Below are 27,590 nucleotides of genomic sequence, written 5' to 3' on the forward strand. Positions count from 1 at the left end.
GGGTTTATCTTGGCCAGTGCTTGAGCACAGCTGGTCCCAGCCTCAGGCACTACAGGGATTTCTATGCTTGGCTTTGCTCCCTGCTCATCCACTACCTAGATGTCTCCAAAGGGGCTGCATCCAGCCAGGCAGCTTTTCCCGGGTGCATCTTCTCTCGGGGTGACTGAAGAACACAAAATCCTCCACAAAGCTTGGCCAAGCCTCAAAGCCGGAGTTAGTGTGCACAATAAAATGTGGTATCAAATACAGCTTGTGCTTTATAACTGTTCTGCACCCCTTTACACTTACATTTTGTGTTCCTTTTCCCAGAGATGCTGTGAGGGCATGTGCTGGGCCAAGGCCAGCACAGGAGGTCATTAAATTCCACATGAGGGGTGTCAGACCTTGCACCTACAGCAGAGCCAGACCGTGGCCCAGGGCGCCCATAGCAGCTCTGGGCCAACAGGGAAATCATGTGGTGCCACTGGAGCTGCTGCTTTCAGCCCAGCTGGGAGATAAGAGCAGTGCAGAGCAGAGTGCGGCCGCCCCGTGCAAAGTACAGGGTGGTGCAAGCTAGGCTGAGGCCGGGAGACACCTGCAGGGGGGCCACTGGAGCTGCTGGGGGACACGGCCATGCTCTTCGATGACTACCTGCTGCAGGGTGAGTGAGCCCTCACACTGTGGGGTGGGCACTGGCTCTGGGAAAGGGGCAGAAGTGACTGGGGTGACCCCACATTCCATGGAAGGGACAGATTTCAGGAAGGGATGTGCCAGCAGATGGTGGCTTGGGATGAAGTGGCAAGGTGGGTAAAAGGTTTTTTGCCATCTCTGCCTGACCTGAGGCTCAGGTGGTGCCTGGGCAGTGCCTGGGCCCTTGAGATACCCCCTTGCACCCACTGGGTGTGTGCTGTGGGGCTGAGCCTAGAGTGTGGGGTCCAGGGTAGAGACAGGGTACCAGTAGCAGTGGGGGACAGAGGTCCTAGGAAGACCTTCCAGAGCTGGTGCATCCAAGTGGGACACTCCAGGGTAGGCAGCCTGAGTGACAAGTGTCCAACTCCCAGAAGGGGGTTTTCCCCTGCCACTCCCAATTGTTCCTGGGACGCTGAGCCTGCGAGGATCTCCTCATTTCCATGTTCTGCCCCTGTGTCTCATCTGTCCTCCCCGAGACTCAGCGTGCCCCCATGCTTCAGCCCCCTCTGCCGCTAGTGCCCCCTCATCTCCCCAGTGCCCTTCCCTTGCCCAGCTCGGGGATCCCAGTGCCAGGCCCCATCACCAGTGTTTCCCCTGGTTCCAGTGCCTCCTGCCCTGTGCTCTCCCAGCCCCAGTGTACCGAGCAGTGTCCCAGTGTCCCCTGCAGCCCCAGTGTCCAAGCGTCCCCTGCAGTGCCAGCGCCCCTCCAGCGCTGACCCCGACCCGGACCCCCGTCAGCCCCGCCCCGTCAGCCCCGCCCCCGTCCTCCGCCAATCAGACCGCGCCGCTGTCGATTGCCCCCGCCCCTTTCCTGTCAGTCACGACTCCGCGCCACGCCCTGTATACGTCGAGGGGGCGGCTCCGCGCCTGCGCAGTGCGGCGGCCGCCGTGACAGTGACAGGCTGGCAGGAAAGGGCGGGGGCAGGAAGGGGCGGGGGCCGTGCCGAGACCAGGTCTAGGATCAGGATCAGGATCGAAATCGGGACCTAGGCTGGGACTGCCACTGCCACGGGACGGGAGGGCTGCAGCGACAGGCCGCTCCGTAGCACCATGCTGAAGAAGTTCGACAAGAAGGACGAGGAGTCGGGTGAGGGGAGGCCGAGGGCGTTGTGAGGGGAGAGACCCCGCTGTGGGTACGGAGGGCATCGGTGATGGGGGACCCCTTCGTGGCTGCGGGGAGAGCTGTGAGGGAAGAGACCCCTCCAGTGGAAATGGGGATCTGTGAGGGACAGAGGGAGCTGGGAGGGGAGGCTCGGTGCCAGCTTGGCGGCGGGGGCTTGCTGGTGTGCATAGAACCAGTGGGGAGCACTGTGGGAGCGTTATGGGGTCACTGTGGGAGCACTATGGGAGCACTAGAGCAGTCTGCTGCCTCCTTCTCGCAGCTGCAGCCGGAGGATAAACGGGTTGCATCGGCACAGCACACCGAGGTTACTGCCACATCACCAGATGCAGAGCCTGAGACTAAATGTTGAGCACTTTAGCCCTGTTCACAGTTGCCCAGCTCTGGAACCAGGTGCTATAGCCAGGTAGAATCCAGTTCATCGTTTCTGGCTCCACAATCACTGCTACTTTCGATGGATCAGAAAATCTGAGAGCACCAAGGAAACATGAAGTGATTGCCTGAGTTTTCAAAACTTTAGGCCGATTAGTAAGGAAGAGGTTGATATTTTATGTGATGTGTAATTCAGGTGGAAGCAGTGCATCATAAGACAGTGTTTCCTTTCTTGGTTTAGCTTTGTGGTATCTTTTTCATCTTCCTATGAAGCTTTTTACACATCTTGCTCTGCATAACAAATCAGTGTGTCCTGAAGCAAATTGATTCAGCTTACATTTTGGTGATTATTCTATGTGACTGTGCTTTCTTTTCATCTTAATGGGCATTCAATGCTTTGCCCTTGTTTCCCTTTTCCAAGGCCTCTAGTGACATCTTGATAAGCAGAGAATTTAGTGAGGCAGCTGTTGGAGGGGAATTGCTCTTGGCTTTAATTTTGGGGGCTGTTCTTCATTTGTACCTTGCCACACCCATCAAGGTATTGACATCACCAATGGCTAGGGCTGGCAGGAGATGCACGGATCCAGTTAATTGGCTTCTGTTTCTTTGCTTTCCATCTGTGGTTTTGCTCGCCTTGGATGACCTGCTCCCACTCCCTTTGACATGTCATTTTGGCCACAAAATTATGTTTCTCTACAAATCAGAATAAATTGTTGATAGTTTTCCAATATTAGGAATTTTATGAACACACAACCTCTGCCCTCCCTGCAACTTTCTCCCTCTCCATGGAAGAAAACTGATGCAGGGTGCTGTGAGGACTGAGACCCCATGTACATTGGATTTCAGGATCCTTAGCACTATGAAGGATAAAGAGGTGATGCGGTGTTGTTCATGGCTGATTTAAGGATTGTAGACATGCTGGACCATGGAAATACTGGGCTGCTGGGCAGGTTTTTTGGAACACATTCACGTACTAATTCTAGAACTTGGTTCATACTCATACTAGAGACATTTTTGCTTTTTCCCCTTGCTTTCTTCTACCTCTTCTACCTCACATAAGTGTCTGTGTTTTGTTCAGCCACCTGCTGCCTTTGCAAACTTCTCCTGAGCCAGAGGAGGGCATTTTATGAACCCGGAAGGAGCCAGAGTGCAGATGTGTTTGCTTTTGTATGTAAGGCTTACTCTAGAAAGGGCTCCTGGCACCTGCCTAGCATGCTTCAAGCTTGGATCAGGTCAGATTTTGGCCCAGGAGATGTTCTCTCTAGTAGACCAGGCTTTGGAACAAACACTAGAACAACCCTGAAAAAGGCTGCATTCTGTCCCAGGGCTAGGCTGACCACAGGTTCTAATTAAAACCTGCTTATCAATAACTAGCAGCTTTTGAAAAGCTGCAGCTCACAAATGCTTGGGAGGCAATCTAATAGAGAGCATGCAGAATGCTAGTGCTTTTCCCTCTGATTATTTCATCCTTAATTGCTGGGGGATTCTAATTATTTAGTATAATTTACTTTGTTAAGTGGAACAATGGCAGTTACTTTGTGTCCAGCCTATCTAGTCTGCTGTCTTGTTCTCTTAATTAGTGACAGAGCCAAAAATACTTTACTGGTGGATTTTTGTTTGGTTTATATGGGAGGGATAAAACACTCCTGACTCACCAGTCTGGCAAGCGGTACCTCTTTCTGTCTAAGCTAGGCCTGTCCTATTGATGCTCTAACTGCCAGGAAGCTCCCAGCCCAGGCTGGAAATAGTCTTTGGGGATATAGTGGGGCACAGTTGTTTTACAGGTAATCAGTCTACCTCAGCTCACAGTCAGTTATTCTGGAGGGGATGGCAAATTGAAGAATATCCTGTCTGCTCTGCCTTCCCTGCCTGCCATGAAGACATCCAGTTAATATTACTTCAAAGAGGATGCTCTCATTGCTTGGTGTTATGAAGAAAATCATCCCAAAATGCTCAGACTGCTTTTAAAGTATGGGCATGGTTAAAAAGTTGCTTTCCCGTGGCCCTAGTCTTGGAGAGACTTTTATTCTTTTTGTTTTGCAGGTGGGAATTCCAACCCATTCCAGCACCTGGAGAAGAGTGCAGTCTTGCAAGAGGTAAATCTTAAGACCATCTCCTCTGTGTACCCCACTGGATAGAGTCTCTCCCTCTCTTGAGTAGGTCACTGGAGAACTTCAGCAAGAAAATGAGGGTTTGTTACAGTCCTGCTTGCTCTGAAAGAAATGGGCAACAGTTCTTATTTTATTACTGGACAGATGAAGGGAGACGGTTGAAATGGTCTCTGTAACAAATTAAAGACTGTGAACTATAAATAGTAATAAAAGGAATAAAATTATCTGGGAAAGCTTACCCCAGACCAGGAAGATTGGGAAAGTGGCCTTGGACACTCCAAATGTCTTGTGGATGACAATATTAGTGAGAGGGATGTGAGTGGTTATTAAACAGTTTTATGAATTTTCTCTGAAGAAATGCCATTCTTTTCAAGAGCAGGTGAACATCTCAATCCCCAGCCCCTGTTGGTTCAGCATTCTCTGTTTGCTTGTGAGGTTGGGAATGGTGTTGGCTCCTGTAGTCTCAGCAAGCTCAAGCTTGTCTGTCAGAAGAGTGGTGTTTTAACTAGCACACAGTGCAGACCAGTGTGGGTGAAAATGTGATGAGAATTTAGCCTTTAAACATCTATTGCTCTTGGATTTGTATTCCCAGACTGCAAAACCAGCTGTTTAAAGGGGTTCATGTTTAACAGTAATTAAAAGGAAATCTGAGACAAAGTCATTAAGTATCTTGCCATACCTCACTCACAATGTGTAGTTGGGATAGGCAGGACAATGTTTACAAGGGGGGTCAGTGTCAGTCCTTGTCTGTGCTTTGTTTCCAGGCTCGAGTGTTTAATGAGACTCCCATAAACCCACGAAAATGTGCTCATATCCTCACCAAGATCTTGTATCTCATAAACCAGGTAAGAGAGAAAAAATACACATCTATACAGACGTGTATCAGGCCCAAAGCTGGTTGTGATAATTGGGATTTCCTTTCTTCTTTCCACACAACTAGGGGGAGCACCTTGGTGTCATGGAAGCCACCGAATCCTTCTTTGCTATGACCAAGCTGTTTCAGTCCAATGATGTAAGTCTGCCTTTAGTTTTCTGTATTTACTTGGTGGGACAATTTGTCCCTTGAGATACACATTTTTATACAATCAGCTTTTCTGTCCTGTCTGAAGCTACCTGATCTGAGTGGGAAGAGTAGGGTGAAAGTTTAGAAATGGTGATCAGCTTTCTAGCCCTTCCCAGATCTTGTAGCAGCTTAACTGAAGTATGCACTGCTCTTGAGGCAGAGATTCCTCTCTTTAAATTGCCATTTAACTCTGAGATTGTGGTAGGCAGGTGGATTTTACTGTGTTTTGTGCCTAGCATTAAAATATCCTGCTGAGAGTCAACAATTGTGTGTTTGGAGGAGGCTGAGAGTTAGTGCCTACTCAAAGCAGTAGCACTGTCATTACTTGTCCCCCAAACTGCAAGGCTTTAAATCATGAGATCAGTGCAGAAATCCCCAGACTCAGGAATATAAATTGTTTGCTTTCTTGCTTTTGGAGCAACACAAGGCTTTCAAACCACCAAACCAGCAAATAGTTTCAAGGCTTTCTCCTTGTTCATATGAATGACAAGTGGAAGATGAAACTGTAGATCCAGCTAAATCTGGTATCTCTGTGGCCTCACCCTAAGATTGAGGGATTTAGAAGAGGAAGAGGTGTTTTGTTAATCAGTCTGGATTATGTACATCTTTCACACTCAGGGAGTGACGCACTCTGAAGGTATCAAGTTCTTGTGATCTTCATGATAAAATTATGTAAGCAGGGAAAACTGAGATCCCTTCCTATCTGGGATCACCTCAGCTGATGATGTTCTTGCTTATTTCCTTGCCAGCCAACTCTTCGCAGGATGTGTTACCTCACTATCAAAGAGATGTCTTCTATTGCAGAAGATGTGATCATTGTTACTAGCAGGTCAGTCATGTCACTTTTCTTGCTGTAATATTGACATGCTCTTCAGTAATGTCTGTCCAGCTTCTTGAAGTGGTCCCTGAGCAGGGTGATGAGGGAATAACACAGGGAGTAATAACAATAGGGAATGCCCTTGGTGAGGAAAAAGTTTTCCTTTATAAAAGACCAATAAAATACAGACATTAAACTCATAGTGATGTATGCAGAATATGCTGTGTCCCCATAACCCATGCCCATGGATGTCTGGAGTGTCTCTTGGTTACATGACATGGTAGCACTGCTGGCTTTTCCCCTTTTGCAAAGGCTTTTTCATTAACTCCTGTCTGAATGCCTTGAAATGGTTTGACGAATTCTGGCATAAATCCCAAGGCTTTCAACAGGTAGACAAGGATTTACTTCTCCCGTAGCAGCACTGAATACGACTTCACCAGGCAACAAAATTCCCCTCTATGAGTTATTCCTGAATTGCTGATCATGTGTTCTGGTTTGAAAGCAAAACCAGTGAGAGACTCCAAGTCAGATATTTACATTTCTGTAATACATAAATACAATTTATTAGGAAAAGTGAAAAAAAATACATGCAATTATACAAAAGAAGAAAAGAAAACCACTGACAGAGTCAGAATACAACCTGACACTCTTCTAGTTAGGGTGGTGGTAGCAGTCCTCCTGCCTTCCCACCCCAGTGGGATTTGCCTGACACCTGCAGCTGCCTGCTTGGCATTCAGCCGAGATGCTGGCTGCCTGCTGCTCTGTGTGCACTGTGTGTGCACCTGAGAGCTGCTGGCTCAGGAGTGCCATATTGAGAGCTTCCTGTTTTCCCAGCTTAACCAAAGACATGACTGGGAAGGATGACAATTACCGAGGCCCTGCTGTGAGAGCACTCTGTCAGATCACTGATGTAAGTGCTGCTTTTCCCATGGGGCAGCTCTGTGCCCTTCACTTTTTCCTACTTTACCCCATCCCACTTTCCACTTTGCTTTTCATGCCTTTCACACTCAGAACTGCTTTCCCATATCGGTATTGTTTCCCTCTCCCTGCAGAGTACCATGTTGCAGGCCATTGAGCGCTACATGAAGCAGGCAATTGTTGACAAAGTGCCAAGTGTGTCCAGCTCTGCTCTCGTATCGTCTTTGGTATGTACTCCCTGCAGCACAGGCCTGAGGGACAATCAAACAGGGAAGCAGTCATCTATGGTGGGACTGGACATCTTGGGAGTTTCAGGATTTTATTGTTATTCCTGTCTTTGTGAACTGAGGGACTGGCGCTGACTTTGTTAGAGATCATCAACCTCCTGAGGCTGCAGCTGTCATGGCCAGATCTCTGCATGCTGATCCCTTGTTCTTCTATAAATTGCTGCTGTCAGCACACTCATGGGGAAGGCTCATTGCTTCTTAATAAAAGCTGAAATTCCCAAAGCTTCCTCCATTTTTATCTAACGGGTTGTTGTGGCTTCATCTCCTTCCAGCACTTGCTGAAGACCAGTTATGATGTGGTAAAGCGCTGGGTGAACGAGGCTCAGGAGGCAGCTTCCAGTGACAATATCATGGTGCAGGTAGGACACCCACCTCCACCAGGGGAATAGCCACCAGCAGCTGGGCATAGAGCAAATTGCTGGAGCTCAGCCAGGCACCTCTGGGCGACAGAGGGGACAAAGGGGGAAGGAACCCACCGTGGGTTTGTGACGTTCTCTTTCCCTGCACAGTACCATGCCCTGGGCCTGCTGTACCATGTGCGGAAGAACGACCGCCTGGCAGTCAACAAGATGCTCAGCAAGTTCACACGCCATGGCCTCAAGTCCCCGTTTGCCTACTGCTTGATGATCCGAATAGCCAGCAAGCTGCTGGAGGAGGAGGCTGGCAGGTGAGCAGGTTCCTTTGCCCTGCTGAAAGAACTTTTTGGTCCTGCTTTCGTCTCCTCTTGCAGGCTCACTTGCCATCTCATTATTTCTGTCTTTGAAGAGCAGCATGCTGCTTCTACCCTCTTATTGTTGGATAAAAGCAGAGAAAATATAGGATGTCTTTGTGGTTGTTTTGAGATGACTTCTATCAGTCTTGCTTGCACATCAAATACTTGTTTCTTTGGACTTCTTCATTTTCTCTGCCTTCTGTAATTGTTTATCTAGCATGTATGCAGTATGGCTTCCTGGTGGATAAGAATTGTGGTGTGTACAGTCATTTCCTATTGTGTGAGAGTTGAGGGGGATTCCCTTTAGGCTGTAAGGCAGAGGGTGTCTTCTCAGAAGACAGCCTGACTGTCAAGCATGCTGGAAGTACAGTATGATCACTGCAAAATCTGGGGACAGAGTGGGTTTATGGCTGCTTTTGCCTTTCCGTGGGCTGTGGGACCTGCCAGTTTCTGCTGCTGAATTCTTAATTTCTGTTAGTACCTTGCTCTAATTCAATCTTGTGGGTTTTTTGTCCCTTAGCCGCGATAGCCCTCTGTTTGATTTCATTGAGAGCTGCCTGAGAAACAAGCATGAGATGGTGGTGTATGAAGCTGCATCTGCCATTGTTAACCTGCCCAACTGCACTGCCAAGGAGTTGGCTCCAGCTGTCTCAGGTAAGTGTGGTGCTTATGGTCACTGTGAGGGAATTATGAGCCTCCAGTGTTGACCCTGCTGATTGCCCCAAGAAACAAGGGCCTTGTGTAGTTTCAGGCTTTTTATGCTGCTCTATCCTTTGTTGCTTTATGCTGCTGCTGAGAGCCTGTGGTGTGTGTGAATAGCTTTGTTCTTGTTAAGGATTTCCTGGTGTGTTCAAGTGTGGTTACTTCATGGGTCTGTTCTGGGAAAGGACCAGGGTTTGTGTGAAATGGAGAAAAGCAGTTCAAATTACTTAATAGGAAAGATAACAAGGTGATGAATTTGGCTTTCACAAGGAGCAGAGAATAGCAGCACTGTGGAAGAAGAGGGAGGTAGGTAACAGTTAGTCATCAGCAGGGATGTGACAAAGGCAAAGGGGACAAGAAGAAGGGAGGAATCTGTTAAAGGCACAATTGCTTCTTAAGCATTTTTCTAGTTACCTTATGCTTGCAACTGTCTCTTTGCTGAAGCTCTTGCTTTAGGTATGAAATACTTCTCAATAATAGAGTGCCTAAACATCTGCCTGTGTTGGTTTTCCCACCTTGCAGTTCTGCAGCTGTTCTGCAGCTCCCCGAAAGCAGCTCTGAGATACGCAGCTGTCCGTACCCTCAACAAGGTAGGAGCCAGTCTCTTGGGAGCTCCAGTAGTGTCTGATGTACAGGGAGGTGCAGACTGCAGAAGGCGGCAGTCAGATTACGTGATGATTTTGTGTGAATAGCCTCTGTCTTGTGCTACAGCCTTACATATCATTGCTTTCTGTCTGGAATAAAACCTCAAAGAACACTCTACAGAAGAAAAAAAAAAAACCCTGATAATTTTCACTGGTCTCTTAGAATGTCACTAGTCTTAGTATTATGGCTTTCCCTTCAGAGCTTCCCATGGTGAGGAAGCTCCTTGTAAAACAGGGATCAAATCTTGGTGATGCTTCTTGCCTGCTCTGTGGTAGTCTTTGCTCCAGCTTTTCCTTTCTCCTTATAAACACTATAAAAGAAAAAGAGAGAATGGCAGTGTCTGGTAACTGCTGTGCTTCTGCCTACAGAACTGTTTTGCACAGCTAGCCTGGCTAAATTTTTGTTGGGAATTCATAGCTTTCTTTTCTTACTATATAGAGCAAAATCAGAGAGTTAAAAATAATAAAAGACTGTTTATTGCTACTGCTTTTCTTCCAGCAAGGGGTGCAATTCTGCAGGAAAAAAGAGCTTGTTACCTTAACTCCAGATTAGTTTGTCTGAAATGTCTCTCATGTGCAGTCTATACCACTTATTTCTATAGGAAGGAGTGAGTTTTGCTGGGTTTTGCCAACTGGGCCTTTTGCGTCTCTTGAGGGATTTTCATTCTTCCTTGGCTGCTGTAGGTGGCCATGAAGCACCCATCTGCTGTGACTGCCTGTAACCTGGACCTGGAGAACCTTGTGACAGACTCCAACCGCAGCATCGCCACCCTGGCCATCACCACCCTGCTGAAAACTGGCAGTGAGAGCAGCATTGACCGGCTCATGAAGCAGATCTCCTCTTTCATGTCAGAAATCTCAGACGAGTTCAAAGTAAGGAAGTGGGAGGAGGAGGGACACCCAGATTCCTGAAGAAACTTCATGGTCTTTGTCCATGTTTGTGTGTATGCTCTAAACCTGGCTGGAGCTGCTTCCAGGAGCAGCAGAATGTTTGCAGGGAGGACAAAGTATTTGAGGCTGTCTGCCTAAGCCATGCCTCTGTTCTACATCTCCAAAGTCACAAACCCTCTTCTGGGGAGATGCCTTCTGAGAATCAAATCTCCTCCTTCTTTCCAGTGGGTGTGGGCTTTCTTTAGGGCTGGCCAGTGCATAAAGATCTATCTCCTCCAATTCTTAGGATTGTACCTCCTAGAACTGCATTTGTTGTCTAAATAAAGACAAAAACATGATTTCCAGCCTAGGGAGGCCAGCAGAAAATTGATACAATTCAGCTATTTTTTCCTGCAGAGTGAAACAGAATTGTTTTTTACTTGCCCCCTTTTCCTGCAGGTGGTAGTGGTGCAGGCCATCAATGCTCTGTGTCAGAAGTACCCTCGCAAGCACGCCGTCCTCATGAACTTCCTCTTCACTATGCTTCGGGAGGAGGTGAGTTGGCAGGACAGCTGTGTCTGCCTTGCTTGTGTGCATGAACAGTACTCCCTATGAGTGTCAAGCTTTACCGATAAGGCTGTGCAGTGAAAGCCTCTCTAAAAGGTTTGCAGAAACCCCCAGCTGTGCACAATAGTTATAAGCATACTGCCAGGCATATTTTTAGTGTGGTTTTCATTCTGTGATTTTTTTTTGGCGGGGTGGGGTTTATTAACTCTCAAAGCAAATGGAAGCAACAGCAGATCTGCTGGCAGTCCATGTGTGTTTAACATTTGAACCAGCTTTGTTTTATACTTTGACAGCAAATTCCAAGAAGTTTTGTCTTGTACACAAAGATTTGATAGCAACCTATTTATTGATGACACGGGACCACTTTTGTTCTGGTGTCTGTGCTCTGGCAGTGAAGGGATCACGAGTACCCATAACCATTCTCTGTATTCAGTCAGACAAAAATGACAAAAAGACAGCTTTACAGAGGTTTGCTGAGGCTGTTTCTAAATGATCCAACATGCCTGCAGCACAGCTGGCACCGCTGCTTGCTCTGACATCACTTCCTGCCAATTACAGCCTCTCAGTTTGGAACAAACTGGAGCATCTCATTTTGCTCCTGTGAGAAATGGACCATTCTCCTTTCCCATATTTTCTGTGGGTGGATGGTATCATTTTGAATGTGGTTTTGTACTTCAAACCATTCTGTTTTAAAGCTTTTTTAATCTGAAGTAGCTCCAGAAAGATCCAAATTCCCAGCACTGTGCATGTAATTGGCAGAGGGTAGTGTGCAGTTTAATCCCCTGGTGTGTATTGAGGACATCAGTAAATAATGTCTGAAGATTGCCAAGCATCACTGGCATGTCAGGTTGTGGCTGTACCTGGGGAGGTATTGATTGCCTATCATCCCACACTAATGGAGCTATTTGCTGTGTCCTGCTGTGGCAGATAGGATCCTTCATACATTTCTCTTGTGATTCATCCTCAGATGTCTAGTGCTAAAGGAGAGAGGGTTGGGTTTTTTCTGCTTCCATATGGCTGGTTTTAAGCACTAATTCTAGCAGCAGGGGATTTTGATGGAGATAAAAACCCTTCAGCCAGATGAATCCTTTTATTCTTGGGTTAGGACTCTGGGTTTTTTTTCTCCAGTACAGCCATTCGTAAGAGAGCTGGAATATTAGCTGGCCCTCTGGGTGTAAAGAGGGTCAAAAGTGAGGGCAAAATTACTGCCCTCCTCCTTTCAAGCACACATTAAAAAGCACTGAGTGTGAGTGACCTATCAAAGGAATGTTTCTCCTGTCTGGCTAGCTCAGTCTCTAAAGTACTGTGATATTTCCAGCTGAGCAGTTCCCTTTTGTTCCTCAGGGTGGCTTTGAATATAAGAGAGCCATTGTGGACTGCATCATCAGCATTATTGAGGAGAACTCAGAGAGCAAAGAGACAGGCCTGTCTCACCTCTGTGAATTCATTGAGGACTGCGAGTTCACTGTGCTGGCCACTCGTATCCTCCACCTCTTGGGGCAGGAAGGGCCCAAAACCAACAACCCCTCCAAATATATTCGCTTCATCTACAACAGGGTTGTTCTGGAGCACGAAGAAGTCCGGGCAGGTAAGTGACAGACCTGGAAAGTTCTCTGTCCTTGGACAGATCTTCAGGGAGCCATAGTGTATGAATGCCTCTGCTTTTGAGGGTTGTGATTTGCTCTAGGCCTGAGCAGATTCTTTTATACAGCAAAGATCCTGCAGTAGTATTGATGGAAGAGGCGGCCTGTGGCTGAGAAGTGGGAAGGAATATGCACTGGTTCTGAAACTAGACAAAGGTTTGCAGGCACTTTATTTCACCTCTGCTTCTTTCTAGTCACAGTTTTACTAATGTACCCAGTTTACTAGTGTGGTATTTCTGACATGATGTTTGATCAAGGCCAAGAAATGGAGGAAACTTCAGCTGATTCCTTTGCTTTCTAATTCAGTTTTCATGACTTTTGCTACAGGTGCTGTAAGTGCCCTTGCCAAGTTTGGGGCTCAGAATGAGGAGATGTTACCCAGTATCTTGGTGTTACTGAGAAGGTCAGTTGGGCCTCAGAGTTTTTCAACATCCTGGGTGAAATACCCTGTTTGCTTGAGAGCTTGTCTAGTCTCTTCTACTTGTGGGTCTGAGAAGGTGCAGGGGGTACCTGTGATCCTATGATAGGATCACCAGTGCATTCAGCACCACAAAGTGGACAGAAGCCATGTGTGGGAGATTACTGCTTTTCTAATATAATTACGAGGAGCTTGCTGGATCTCCCCTATGGCATATTTTTTCTGGCCCTGTGATGTTTCTTAGTCATGTGGATTCTGAAGAAAGTTTCCCACTTTCCCCTTAGGTGTGTGATGGATGATGACAATGAAGTGAGAGACAGAGCCACCTTCTACCTGAATGTTCTGGAGCAGAAGCAGAAGGCCCTCAATGCTGGCTACATCCTGAATGGTACTGCAGGAAGGCCTTAAAACAAGTCCGCACCTCTTTCTGGTCTAACAAGAGTTAAACTAAAGACCTGGCATTGTTGTGGTTTCAGTGACCTGTCCCTTCTGTCCCCAGGGTTGACGGTGTCCATCCCTGGCCTAGAGAGGGCTCTGCATCAGTACACCCTGGAGCCCTCTGAGAAACCCTTTGACTTAAAATCTGTTCCTTTGGCAACAGCTCCTATCATTGAGCAAAGAGCAGGTGAGGAATCGGTCCCCTGAATGCTAGTGATTCCCTGCTTTGGGCTTGCTGAGAATTGCTGGGCTCCATCCTATTTGAATTTTGTGGGATTGCATCTCCTGGAAAGACTAAGGCCTGCAAATCTGGTTGCTCTCACATTAATGTTTCAGTTTAGTCCAACTGCTAATAATAGTAGTAGCTGGCAATCCTCACTGGAGCTGCTGCAGTTCTAAAGCTGCTTAGGAAGCCAAGTACGAGTGTCTAGTCTATATGAAATGAGAAATGAGCTCCCTTGCTTTCCTTAGTCAAATTCCTTTCCAGACATTGATCTGTTTTCTTGTTTAGTCATTTCTTACTCTTCTCCTTCAACTCTTTTGGGTTTGTTTTTGTTTGAGTGATTTCTTTTTCATTTGCAGAAAATGCCCCTGTTGCTGTAGTGAAACAGCCAGAGAAAGTGGCAGCAACACGGCAAGAAATATTCCAAGGTAAATTGATGCAAGGCCTCTCCTCTGTCCATGTGTGAGAACTCTGTAGCCACCTCTTGCTGAGCCTGCCTTAGCCCCTCTGGCTTCTTCTTCCCTTCCTGCAGTGAGTGACATGAGCTCCCAACTTCACGTCAGCTGTTCACTCCTGGAGGGTTGGGGTGCCTGCAGTCCTCTTTTTTCTGTCTTGCAGTAGTCATGAGCAAAGGATGACTCTTTTTCATTTTAAAAGTCTCTAGGGAATGTTTATGAGTATTTGATGGATAGTTCCTTGCTGTAGCAGCTTCTGGCAGCTGAAACAAGGGGTTTGACACTGCTAACACCTCCTTGTGTCTTGAGGAAGGCAGTAATTTGTGTCCTCTATTTCAGAGCAACTGGGGGCCATCCCAGAGTTTCGGGGGCTGGGCCCACTCTTCAAGTCTTCCCCAGAGCCTGTGGCCCTGACAGAGCTGGAGACAGAGTATGTGGTTCGCTGCACGAAGCACACCTTTGTCAACCACATGGTGTTCCAGGTGGGTAGCTATGGGGTGTGCTGCTGAGGATTCTCAGAAGATAAGCTCCTGACTGGCTAAGAGCTTTGTTGTGAAGACAGCTCTCAGAGATATCATAGAATGGCCTGAGTTGGAAGTGACTTTAAAGGCAATCTAGTGTCAACCCCCCTGCCATGGACAGGGACACCTTTCACTGGACCAGGTTTCTCAGAACTCCATCCAACCTGGCCTTGAACACTTCCAGAGATGCAGCACCCACACTCTGTGTTCAAAGCACGACACTGCAATGAGTAGTCCTTAGTTTCTTATCCATGGTAGCAGAACCCCAAAGAAAATTAATAAGGGTGGGGGGTGTCTCTGAGCAATGCTTACAGGTACAGTCAAATCCAGCAAGCACTAGGTGGGACTGTTCTCACTCAGGAGTTGGCAGGGGGATCTGTGTTCTTTCTTCAGAGTACCCAAGCCTATGGTTTGGGCATGAAAGAGTGAAGCTTACTACATCTGAGAAGCTGAAAAGGGTACCCAAGAAAGGGATCCAGTGGGGGAGAGCTCTTCATCTGCTATGTTTTGTTTTAGCCTGTACACAGGTGCTTTCTTCTGCACATCCTGGCTTTGGCTGTACCACACTGCCGCTATATGTGGGATGTTAGGATTGATGTGCCAGTCCCCTTGCCTGGGCTTCAGGGAGTCTGAGGCACAGAGAGTCCTTTGCTAGCTTGTGAGCAGCAGTGTTTTGTCCTTGGCCAGCTCCTTCCTCAAAGCTCAGAACTGCTTACACTGCCCCCACAGGGGTTGACCTTTGTTTCTATTGTCCATCCACCAGATGCAATTGTGTGAGCTTAAGAGATTTGGCATTGCAGCTGGAACAAAATCTAATCAGCAAGTTTAGACTTGCTGAAAACTTCAAGCCTGCTGAAACTTGCTCAGGCTGTACCTTGTTCAAGCCATGCAAACAATCATCTTTCCATCTGCTGTGAAGGCACTGTGTCCCTGTAGCTTCAAGTGGGATGACATAGGCAACACAGTACTTGCATTTCTGTAGAGCAAAGAGTTAACCAGGAATGACTGGAAATTGGAGGAAAAAATTCCATACTAACTGGTGGAACTGAAACAGGCAAGATCTGACACATCCCTGCCCTCACTGAATTTGTGATCCTGCCTGAGTTGCAGAGGGCAGACCTTGGATTGGTGTGTGCTGGTTCATTTTAAGTCTTGTTTCCTTAAAAAAAAAGCTTGCTGGAGCACTGGACTCCCCAGCAGGGTTTTAGTTTCTCCCCTAAAGCATTTAAATGAGCACTCTTTAGTCAAGATGCTCTGTCATGAACCAGCTGATAGCAAGGTGCACCATGGAAGCACAGAGAGCTGGGGGTTCACGGGCTGACACCCCGCTCCCACTGTGCCTCAGCTAAGGCTGCTCTGCAAGGAGTAGTGAGCAGCTTCAAGCTGTTGCTGCTTTCCCCTTTCCTGTTTAGTTTGACTGCACAAACACCCTGAATGATCAGATCCTGGAGAATGTCACAGTGCAGATGGAGCCAACAGAGGGGTATGAGGTCATTGGCTATGTACCTGCCAAAACCCTGGTGTACAACCAGCCAGGTACCTGCTACACGCTGGTGGCACTGTCTGAAGAGGATCCAACAGCAGGTAAACAGTCTGCACTCTTTTTTCCTGTATTGCTTATCCTCACACATTCTACCTTACATCCCAGCTAGATATTTATAGCCTGTGTATGGGTGCAGCCCTGAGTGATGCTGAGTGTGATTTGTCTTTGCTGTTTTGGGGGGTGTCAAGCCTTTATTCTCCTCTGCTGGTTCCCTTGTGCTGTAGTACTGCCAAGTTGGGCTGTGAGAGCTGGCTGATGAGTTGTCTTTTGTGCACCCTGGCATGTCCTTCAGCCTTTCTTTGTGTTAGACATGGGGAGGCTGATGCTTGTAAAATGCTGAGAGTGCCCAGATGCTCTGAGTAGCAAAGGGGTATTTCAGACAAACTGCTAGAATTTATGGGATATCTGTTTGAATTGAACATCCCCCTCCCTGTTTGCCACTGTCCAGAACGTGAATCAGGCTTTACCTATGCTTTGGTCTCCCTGGTTTGTGCTCTGGAACTGCTCTGCTGTCTTGTTGCTGCTGTTCACTCAGCAGTACCCATCTTCTAGGGATGAGTCATCACTTCCTCTCCCAGCTGAGTGGTATTAATGAGCTGCAGCATTGCAGTGCAAGGGACTTTGATTTCAGAGGCGCAGGAACTGATCCCTCTATGTGGATCTTGCCTCTTCACAAGGTGCTTATGGGACATGTTTAGTTAGTATTCCCAACACAATGTGAGGTTCATTAGTAATAGCACTTTATCTGAGGATTATGGTCTTGTACAACCATCATGAGCCTGTCTTTATCACTGTTTGCTTAATTTTATAAATAAATAGCTTGTCCTTGAGAGACAGAAACTGTTGGAGAGCTCTCTCTAGGTCAGTGGCTAAGCCTGTGCAGCTGACAGTGACGGGGAGAGCCTGGCTGCCCCAAACCTTCCCACCCCATTCTAGCTCAGGGGAGTGTGGATGTGGTGGTAATGTGAGCTTTGCCTGCATTTGCTTTCTTGTCTCCAGTGGCCTGCACGTTCAGCTGCATGATGAAGTTCACTGTCAAGGACTGTGATCCCAGCACGGGCGAGACGGACGACGAGGGTTATGAGGATGAGTATGTGGTAAGAAGCTGGGCATGTACCTGATCATGGAAACTGCTGTCATTTTGTGGGGTTTTGCAATCTGAACTTAGATCCCTGCAAGCAATGATGTGATCACCATCACCAAAGTGGGCAGCATCATGTAGAGGGAGCTCTTGCTGTTTCTGATGCAGAGGGGAGTTTGTAGAGCTTGCTTTGTCTCATTTGGAGTATTCTCCTGTTGCACTGTAGATGGACATCTGACTGTGCAGGATATGTGTTTTGAGAGGCCATGGTGCATCCTCCAGGTTTGGCTGACTGTGCCCTATGGGCTCCAGCAATGGCACACTCAGGGTTATGGAGACAGAGGGCTATCAGGCATCTTTTGCTCTCCACAAGTTGCTCCTGTGGTGGCACAGTTAATTGTCTAGAGGCTTGCCTGGCACAGGAAAGTTGCCATCCTCGTTCTTATTCTGGGGAAGGTGGAGCTCTTCCCTCCCCCGCACTGAGACTGCTGAAAGCAGTGGTGCTGCAGAAGCACCTCTCTTCCTTGGAGAGGAAGGGATGTTGTTCACAGCCTCAGCTTGGCCTGTTAGCTCCAGAGACTGTTTTCTGTGCGTTGCCTGTCACTGCTGTGAATCTGATTAGAGGCACTGCTGTGCAGTGAGTCACTGTCTTCCCAGAAAGAGTGGGGAGAGTTTTTCACAATGGAACATACAAGGTTAACACTTCTTTCAGCTTCCTACCAGTCACCAAGGCAATTGAGTGATACTTAAACTCTTAAACGTGTTTCATCTAGAATCAGGAGGAAATTCTTTTCTGCAGCAATCATTGGAATTAATGCAGGCTGGTGTCCTTCAGGGCATTGCCTGTCCTTCATTACATATTCTGGAGGGACAAGCCTGGTTCTGCCTTGCACAGGTGCTGTCACAGCAGCTGCTCAGCTACCCTGGTGCCAGCGTTAGGTGACGGCACATGTCTGACAGTGTCTCACTGTACCAGCCTACAAAATGATAAGCCAGAAAGGCAAAACACAAGCTTACATGCATTTCAGGGAAGCAAATGCTCAAGCAGTTATTTATAAGCTTTTGTTTTTCCCTTTGTTTTGGCCATTTGTCCAGTCCTTTGATCTCTGTCAGACCAAGAGCTGTGCTCAGAGCAGGAACGTGGTTTGTAAGCCCTGGAAATGGCATCACTGTGCCTTTCTCAGGCCTAGTAGTTGCTCAGTAGCAAACCAGAAGTGGAAGTGGAGGCAGTCTACTGCATTCACCTGATCTTAGGGAATCCAATCTAAAGTTCACTCTGAGGATTTCAGGGTTAAGAACAACCATGTTTCACTTGAACCTCTTCTACCACCAGCTTGAGGACCTGGAGGTCACAGTGGCTGATCACATCCAGCGAGTTCTGAAGCCAAACTTTGGAGCTGCCTGGGATGAAGTGGGTGATGAGTTTGAAAAGGAAGAAACCTTTACTTTATCTGCTATTAAAACCCTTGAAGGTAAGGAAGGGTGTGTAAGCACAGCAGAACTCTTATTTTCCCTCTTGCAGAGTCCAGAGGCTCAGTCTGGCTCACTTTAGATTTGTCACAGAAAGGCTAATGGGGCAAAACCCTTCACAAGCTTTACACCACAGCTGTTAAAAAGGGAGCTGCAGTTACTGTCATAATAAGTTAGTTCTGGTTTCAAAGAAACTAGTGAGTGTTTTGTGACCAGTAGAGACCAGGCTGGATTGTGGAGGCAAGAGAATATCTTGCTTTGCTCTTGTGCTTAACCCTTCCAAGTAGACAGACCATAGCTCACTTATGAACTCCCACCATTCTTCTTGAGACCAGTAATAAAAAATGAAAACATCAGAAGACATGAGGCTGGTGAGCACGCTGGTGGGGTAAACCCTCTTCTCTTTCATCATGTATCAGAGTCCTTCTATTTTACTCACGAGCCTGTGAAAACTCAGTTCTTTTGATGCCTTGCAGAGTTTCCTTGTCCTGTAGCCATTTCTGTGCTTCCTTGAACAGCCCCTTGGGGTTTGAAATACTCACCCTGAGGCCTTTTCATATTTCTCCTGAAGACCTGTGTCTCCTGCAAGACATCTCCTCCCTTTTCAAGTCTCCAGAGAAGCGAGCAGGCTGACAGGGCTGTGCAGTAAGTGCAGCCAGCTGCATTCTCCTCCTGCCTTTGTCTGACTCACTCCCCCTCTTCTTTCTGTTGCACATTTGCTACATCAGATAACAGAACTCTCCCATGGTGGTGGGGGTTTTGTGTGTCGCCTTTGTAGTCCTTGTAACCTCCAAAACCATGATTATGACCAGTGGTTTGTGTCCCTCAGGACAAGGAACGTGAACTCTAACATGTAGGGAGAGCTTGAGTCACTTTTAGGTGCTCTTTATGTGCCCCTGTTAAGATATCTGTGACTCAGAGCCCATTTTATTGCTTTTTTCTAACAGAGGCAGTGAGCAATATTGTGAAGTTCCTGGGGATGCAGCCCTGTGAGCGGTCAGATAAAGTGCCAGATAACAAGAACTCTCACACACTGTACCTGGCAGGTGAGCTATGGGATGAGGTTCTGCTTGAGGAGCAGCTCTGGGAGGTTGCACAGAGCTGCCTATTGAAAATCAGGGCGGGAGTTCCTGACGGAGTCCACTGTGCTCTGGGTTAGATTTTGAAGTTTGTTCCTGCCATGATTTCTGTCTTTGCAGTGTAGAGCAAGTGGTCTTGGGATCAGGGAGGGTGCTGTGGTGGAGGGGATGTTGGGATCAGCCCCAGGCTCAGCTGGGTGGAATTGGCTGTCCTTGTGATCTCTGGCATCCTGCTTTGGAGTGAGACTGGTGTGGAAAAGATAGCAGCCTTGCCCAGCAGGACAGATGAGTACTGGAGCTCTTAGACAATCCTGGATCTCTTCTCACCTGGAGTTTATTTTACACTTTGGTTTCATGGGTTTCCCAGTAGCAGGAGTCCCAGGTATGTTACAATGAATGGGAACTGAGCTGCTTTAGGGTCTCTCCTGGCCCAGTACTAGGACTTGCCAGATTTTGCAGTAGTGTTCATCTTCAGACTTGCAGAGGAAAGCAGCCTGCAACGTGCTCACCGCTTCCTCCCCCTGTCCTCTGCAGGTGTGTTCCGGGGTGGCCATGACCTCCTGGTGCGGTCTCGCCTTGTTCTCACTGACACGGTGACCATGCAGGTCACGGCCCGCAGTGCAGAGGAGCTCCCTGTGGATGTGATCATGGCCTCCGTCGGATAAGCCCCCTTTCTAGGACTGTCCTAACTCTGAGCCCCCACCGACAGCAGAATAAGGATCACGGTCACTACAGCAGCTTTTGTGTTCTCTGCAGTACAGCTGTACTTGGGGCTTTGTCTATAAAATCACCATGTTTTTAATCTCTGGCTACGCCGCGCTCTGTCCCCGCGTCGCAGCGTCGTAGCCGCTGCTCCCTGTCCTCCTCTCGCTGTCGTTCCAATAAAGCAGTGTTGTGGCTCTTCCTGGCTGTGTCGGGGGCGGGACCGGCGTTTCCGCGGCAGGGGCCGGCCCTGTCCCCGGCCGCAGCCCCTCCCCGCGGGGGGCGGGAGCGGAGCGCGGCTCCCGGTGCCCCGCAGAGCGGGCGGGATGTGCGGCCGCACCGCCTGCTCGCTGGCCGCCGACAACCTCCGCCGGGCCTGCGCCTACCGCGACCGCCGGGGCCGGCACCGGCAGCCCGAGTGGGTGCGGCAGGAGCGGTACCAGCCCTCCTACAACAAGGGCCCGCAGTCCAGCGGCCCCGTGCTGCTCTCCCGCCGCCACCTCCAGCAGGTACCCTCTCCCTCGCTCCGCGGGCCGCGGGGCCGCATCCCGGCGGGGGGTGGGTGCTGGGCATCTTGCGGCTCAAACCGGAGCGGAGGGAGGGAGGCCGTGCCTCCCCGGGGGTGAGGGACTCACTCTGAGCGGCCGTGGTTTGTTTGTTTCGCTTTGTTGTACGTGGCAGGTATTGAATTTTCTAATTGCTGAAGTGTCGCTTCTTGTTAATATTTACATGTTCAGAAGGAGGAGGGGAATCGGTACAGTGTTTCCACCACAGTGTTTATGTTTTCTGCGAAAATGTGTATAAGTGCTTAACCTTAGTAGAGATTTTTTGCAAGTGTCTGTAATTACTCTGCTGGTTTGAATTGGCTTTCCTGAGGCACCTTTTTTTTTTTTCTTTTTTGTGTTTCGTAACTCTGCGGCGTGTGTCCAGGTCACATTGGTAGTATGAGAGAGTAGAGAGGGGAAAAAAAAAAATCTCAACTCTGGAGCAGGACAGTAGCTGTACACCTGTGGTGACTGTTGTCCCGCATAATTTAAGCCTCACGCAATCTCCCCCGAACAACCTGGGCAGCCTCTCCGGCTGTTGGTGCTGCTCGTTTGGTTTCACACACAAAGGGTGCCCGGCCAGCTGCTGCTCTTTGGCGTTCAGCGGGGTGAAACGGGGTGTGCTCAATCGGAACACCCCGATCTGGACCCGCTCTGCTTTCCCTCCCCAGCTGGTGGGGCAGCTGCACTTTGCTGCCGTTACTGGCACCGGTGATCAGGTGGCACTCTCGGTGGGACCACTCAGGAGGGCCATGGGCAATGCCAGCAGCCTCATGCCCTCCTTTCCTCCTTTAGGGGTCCCACATCCCCCCAAAAGCAGGCACTAGAGCTGATGGAGCAGAGGAATATGGGGCAGGGAATGTGGTACAGGTCACAGGCAGACACTTGTTTAGTTATCCATCACTGTTCGAGTTGTTGGGATGCTGGTGCTGTGCAGGGTGTCCCTTTTTGCCACTCCTGCCCTGAGGGAGGCTCTGAAAGACTTCACAGAACTGCACACATAGACGTCCCTGCATACACACCTATAGTAGGTGTATTTGTGTGTCTGTCTGCTGCAGTCCTTTGGGAGCAAACAGCCCAGCGGGCGCTGCCAGCACCGGCAGCTGTGGGCAGAAAGTGAGAGCAAGCTGGGGGAGAATCGAAAGCCACAAACTGTTTCCATTGTCCAAAGGCAGGTAATATGCAAAACACAGGCACTAGGTCAGCAGAAATCACATTATTAAAATGAAAATGAGGCTTTTGCCCCTTTGGGATTTTCGGTGTCACCAGGGGAGGCTTTAAGGACTTTGACACCAGCCTGACATGGCTGTTTACTCAAGAGCTCTGGAGTTTATGTCTCCAACCATTTCCACTAAAAAGAAGCTGTGTTAATTCTTCCAGAGAACTGAGTGAGCCTTAAATTCTTTATTCCTGAAAAATATTCATGTGCTTTCTGCTGAAGATTAATTCTTACATGAAGGCTGTTAAGAATATGCAAAGGGTTATAATTTGGGGCTATTTTTGCATGGCTTGGAGGGGCAGTGAGCCTCAGCTTGTCTCTTGGCAGAGATGCTGGCCAGATCCCCACTTTTAGGGGGCAAAGCTACTCCCACAGGACTTACCAAAACACCTGTCTGAAGCTGTGGGGATGCTCGTGGTCTCTGTGACATTGCTCTGACCTGAGGTGTTTCTCTGTTCAAAAGGATGCTGACTCCTCCGAGCGGGTCCTCATGGACATGCGCTGGGGCCTGGTGCCTTCCTGGTTCAAACAGGACAACCCCTCCAAATTGCAGTTCAACACCTCCAACTGCCGCAGTGATACCATGCTGAGCAAGTCCTCCTACAAGGTGAGCTGCTGCCACCTTTGTGTCCTGCTTGAAGAAATCCTGTAGTCAGCAAAACCAGGGCAGAAACATCTGCTGGGCAAGTAGTGGTCGCCACTTGCAATTGCACAGGGGAGCAAGTCCCTGTACTGCAAAGCTGGGAGTTTCACTTAAATGGAAGAACTGAAAAGGCACTTACTGGTAAAGCTCAGCATAGCACTGCTGGTGGCATTTGTGCATCCCAGGGGCAATTTAGGAAAGTCCTGGAAGGGAGTGAGAGGGCTGGGTGGTTGCAGGAGCCCTTCTTCCATTGCAGGCTGCTTGAGGCTGCTATTCACTGCTTACTTGTGCTCTCTCCCCAGGGTGCTCTCCTCAAGGGCAAGCGCTGCGTGGTCCTGGCAGATGGCTTCTACGAGTGGCAGCAGCAGAGTGGGGGGAAGCAACCCTATTTCATTTACTTCCCCCAGACCAAGGATGCCATGGTATGGAGTCCCTTGCTGTGTCTGAGCATTTGCACCCAGCTCTGGGCCCCTGCTCCCTTCAGCTGCCTTGGGAAAAGCCCACTTCCCTCCTACTCTGCCCATCCCTGGGAGTCTGTTTCCCAGTAGGGCTGTGTTCTGTGCTGGCTCGGCACTCTGTCACCCCCTGTGGCTGGCAGTCCCCATCGCAGCGGTCTCCAGGCTGTGAGAGGTGACATAGCGTCCCTGCCGTCACGGTCACTGCTCCTCACGTGCCGGATATTTGCATGGATGGGCAATGTGGCTCACAGGGGACTGGGCTGGGAGTTTCACTACCTCTTTCATTTGGCCCAACCAGTAGCTGGGATATTCAGATGAGGAGGAGAGCACTGGCTTGCCTGCGGGAAGATGAGGGTCCTGGTACCTCTCCTGGAGTCACCTCAGATCAGTAGACAGACTCCTGGAGAGCCTCAGATTAGTTCTGTTCATGACTCAGATCTGAGTCACTGACCTGCCTTAGCGCTGGCAGATCTGTGCTGCTTTGGCTGACCATGGTGACCAGGACAATGGGGCCTCTCTCCTGCAGGACAAGGAGATGGAGGGAGATGAAGAATGGAAAGGATGGAGGTTGCTTACTATGGCTGGGATTTTCGACTGCTGGGAGCCACCAGGGGGAGGAGAAACGATGTACACTTACACCATCATCACCGTGGATGCCTCCAAGGATGTGAGCTTCATCCATCACAGGCAAGTGAGAGCAGGCAAGGGGGTTGCAGGGTGGAGGGGGATGAAGTAGGAGAACTGCACCTCTAGAAACCAGTCTGGCAGCAGGCAGGCACAGAGTGCAGCGGCCTCTTCCTGCTCTGGGGCAGATGTCCTACAACATTACGGACTCATTTTGGGCCATCAGCTGATGCCCTTTCCATAAATCACCATCTTTGTGCTCTGTGGATGGCAGTTGGAATTGGATCACTTTCTGGAACTGGTCTCTCTGCCTGACCAGGGCCTGGCAGTCAACCTCTCTGCTTCTTTCAGCAAATCAGCTGCCTGGGTGAAGTGAATGCACCCTCTGCCTTACAGAAGAGCATTCTGCTGCTTCAGTTTTCCCTGTTTCCCCCAAGATGCCAGCTCCTTGCTAGCTTACAAGTCTGGCTTTTGCCACCATACTGACATATTGCGGCTGAGCTTTGGCTCCAACTGTCTTATCCCTTAGGATGCCAGCCATCCTGGATGGGGATGAAGCAATCAGGAAATGGCTGGACTTTGCTGAAGTGCCAACCCAAGAAGCTGTTAAACTCATCCAGCCCACAGAGAACATTGTTTTCCACCCAGTGTCCACCTTTGTCAACAACATCCGCAACAACACGCCCGAATGTGTTGCACCTATCGAGCTGGGAGCCAAGAAGGTGAGTGCTGGTGGGGGCTTGGCAGAGGGGAGCTCAGCCACGGTGATGTCTCTGAGCTGGGTCAGAGCTGCCAGGCTGCAGGAAGAGTGGCAGTAGGCAATGTCTGCAGAGCATGCCTGTGCTTGATGCTGGAGGGCTGAGCCCTGGACAGATTCTCTTCCCTCTGCTTCCAGAAATAAAACTGTCAGCCCATGCCAGGATTTTGCTGCCAAATGAGGCAAATTCCATGTGAAATGGGTCTTGGAACAAGCCTGTTCACAGCAGTCTGGGGAACCTCCCACAGATGTGCCTGGTTGCAGGCAGGGCTATTGCTCCAGCCTCCACATCCTGCTCTGGAGCAGCTCTTGCAGCTGGCTGGCTGCCCTGCTCCCTCTGTGCCTCTGACTTCTCTCACACTGTCGTTTGTCTATGCAGGAGGTGAAAGCCACCCCAAGCAACAAAGTGATGCTGGGCTGGTTAAAAAGATCCCAAGAGGGCTCTCCCCAGAAGAAAGAAAACGATTTACCCAAGTGGACAAGTCAGTTCATCCACAGCCCTTCGCCCAAGAAAACCAGCGCAGATGTCCTGCAGCAGTGGCTGGGGAAGCAGGGACAGCCAGCTGCGAAGAAGCACAAGGCTTAGGCACCAGCTGAGATGGCTGGCCATCTCTTTTACCCCTGATTTTCCTAAGCAGAGTGTGAAATTGTATTTTTGGAAGGCTTTGCAGACTGGTGTTAAAATTTTCCAAGCCTCTCAGGTGTTGATCTGTTGCTCTAGGTTGTTGTCTCTCTTCTTTGTGTTTTGTTAAAGGTTGATGTTTGTAAAGATTTTGGCTGTGTCTTGTGATGATGGAAGTGAATATAACCTGTTGAGGCCTCCCTCCCTGCCAGTCATGCAGGGAGGCAAGCTCTGAGAACCCTGAGAAGCCTGCTGGGTAGGAATAGCTTCTGCCTCCTGACAATGTTCATAGTTCATATCTCTTTCTGTTTGGTTTTCTCTTCCCTTTTTTTGGTGTTAAACTTATACCTCTTTCCCACTTAATTCCACTTAATTTGTACTGATTCTGTACAAATTCCTTTCCAATGCTCTTGCCTTCAAAAGATGGCTGCAGTGCTGAGAAACAAGCAGTGAATATTATGAGGAAACCCCAGGCTGGGAAGATCTGCACCAGCATTGCTGTGTGCATCCATGGCTCCTAAACATGGAGATGTTCAAGTGGCACAGGGAGGAACTGGAGAAACTTGGCTTAGGTTTCCCTGCTGTGGAACAGTGTGTCTGTCACGTTGTTTGTACAATCATTTTGTTAATGGGATTTGAAGACTTAGAGAGGATTTCCTTGATCTGGGGAGGGATGCACTCTGCCTTATTTGAAAAGGCCAGTCATTAAAGCCCAGATAACCTAAGTGCCATTACAGAACAGCATAGGGCCCTTGTTTTTGAGGTCAGGGATTTTGTAAACAGAGCCAGATGTTACAGACCAAAAGCCTTACACACTGAAATCCTTGCTAGAACTCAGTACTTCCTTTGTGTCGGAAACAATAAAATGGGCTTCACTGGTTGGCTGCGCCGTGCCCGTGTCCATGTGCATGTCTGTGCCCTCTTGCCCACTGCAGCCCCAGTGCTCCTGTTTTGCAGGCAGAGCTTGTCCCTCCTCTCCATCTGCTGAGGAGAAAACCACCTACCCACTGCTGAGCTCTCAGGGTCTGAGCTCTGCAAGGCCATGGTGGTGGATCATGTCCATTTGCCAGTGGTAAATAGTCCCTGGAGGTTGATTCTGGGGCTCCTCTAGAGTCAGCTGTCCCTGGGGAGCTGCAAGGGGTGGCTTTAGCTGAGGCATGTCCCTGGGTTGGGGGGGGACAGCAGAGTCAGGGCAGGAGCCACAGAATGGACACCTGGGGAGACCCAAGTGCTCTCAGAATGAAATCTGCCTCTGAATCCCTCGCGTGCTCCGGAGGCAGCTGAGCGCAGGTTTCATGACTTACAGGAAGCTGGGGTGGGATTAGGATTTCTATCCAGAAAGCCTGTTGCTAGCTGGTTCCTCATTGCTGTCACCGTGACTTGAGGCAAGAGAATCACCATGTTAGCAGCTCCTGGCAGAATAGACTTTCGGCTGCTGGCACTGTCACCTTGATGCCTGTCCTTGCAGGAGCCAAAATGGGAGGTTTCCCTCACTGCCTGACCCTCACTGTTCCAGGTTGAGCTGCTCAGCTGCCCCTGCCTAGTCAGTGCTAACTGCAGATGAAGCTTTTCTAAAGGTCACCAGCTCATCTCAAATTCATTTCAGGTCTCTAGTTGCTGTGGAGGGAGTGAAGATGCTGAGCGCGAGTGGAGGGATGCTCAACTTTCCCAGCTCTGGAGAACATAATCCTTCCCCTGGGGATGCAGGGGCAATGCAAAGGCACAGGGTACAGGTTATCTCCCTTCAGACTGTGAGCACCACTAGCAGCATCGCCCAGAAAACCCCAAAAACGCTGAGTGTTTAATGAGGATGTGTTATTGCTGAGCTACATCACCTTTAAACTGGAGTCTGGCTGCTCGCCCAAGGCTATTTGAGGCAGTTCCTCTAACCTGGTGCAGCGATGACCACATTCAACCCGGCCTGTCCACAGAAACTGGTTTGGGAGAAACTTTCCCCTTTGATACGTGAGGAGACAGGGGAGAGTGGTACTTGCTGGGGGTTGTCCTCCCTATCGGGGTTCTTTCCCCATAGCATCGCCCTCGCCCGCAGACTTTGGTGTCCTCCCGGGAGAGACATCCCGCTGGCCGAGGAAGGGGCCGTGGGTTTGGGCAAGGCAAACGGGCACAGCTGCGGAGACACCCACGGGCGCTCGGGCCAGCACCCCTCCCTCCATCCTGGGTCCCGACACCGCCAGAAGAGCTAGCGGGTGCAGGGAGCCCCGGCGGGACCCGGGGCCGGCCGGAGCGCTGGCACAGCGGCCTCGCCGCCCGCCCTGGGAGCCGGCCCGTGGAGGAGC

The 27,590-nt window shown here is 49.4% G+C and overlaps 2 protein-coding genes across 2 annotated transcripts; both read left to right on the top strand.

Moving 5' to 3' along the window:
• Positions 1-1,589: 1,589 nt before the first annotated feature.
• COPG1 (COPI coat complex subunit gamma 1) lies at positions 1,590-20,525 on the top strand. The gene is made up of 24 exons (XM_059856512.1): positions 1,590-1,756; positions 4,205-4,257; positions 5,037-5,117; positions 5,213-5,284; positions 6,085-6,164; positions 6,987-7,062; positions 7,205-7,297; positions 7,630-7,716; positions 7,867-8,024; positions 8,590-8,723; positions 9,294-9,361; positions 10,100-10,288; positions 10,745-10,840; positions 12,197-12,440; positions 12,823-12,898; positions 13,198-13,301; positions 13,413-13,538; positions 13,934-14,002; positions 14,369-14,511; positions 15,963-16,134; positions 17,093-17,190; positions 18,508-18,646; positions 19,592-19,690; positions 20,258-20,525. Exons 1-24 carry the CDS (start codon positions 1,720-1,722, stop codon positions 20,386-20,388), a joined length of 2,625 nt encoding a protein of 874 aa, XP_059712495.1. The 5' UTR covers positions 1,590-1,719; the 3' UTR covers positions 20,389-20,525.
• A 147-nt stretch (positions 20,526-20,672) lies between these two features.
• Positions 20,673-26,177, top strand: HMCES (5-hydroxymethylcytosine binding, ES cell specific). The gene is made up of 6 exons (XM_059856513.1): positions 20,673-20,934; positions 22,653-22,796; positions 23,135-23,254; positions 23,817-23,977; positions 24,444-24,636; positions 25,051-26,177. The coding sequence occupies exons 1-6, from the start codon at positions 20,752-20,754 to the stop codon at positions 25,255-25,257; spliced, it is 1,008 nt and encodes a 335-aa protein (XP_059712496.1). The 5' UTR covers positions 20,673-20,751; the 3' UTR covers positions 25,258-26,177.
• Positions 26,178-27,590: the final 1,413 nt, after the last annotated feature.

The sequence above is a fragment of the Haemorhous mexicanus genome, chromosome 11, assembly GCF_027477595.1.
Source record: "Haemorhous mexicanus isolate bHaeMex1 chromosome 11, bHaeMex1.pri, whole genome shotgun sequence".
In the NCBI taxonomy this organism is placed as follows: Eukaryota; Metazoa; Chordata; class Aves; order Passeriformes; family Fringillidae; genus Haemorhous; species Haemorhous mexicanus.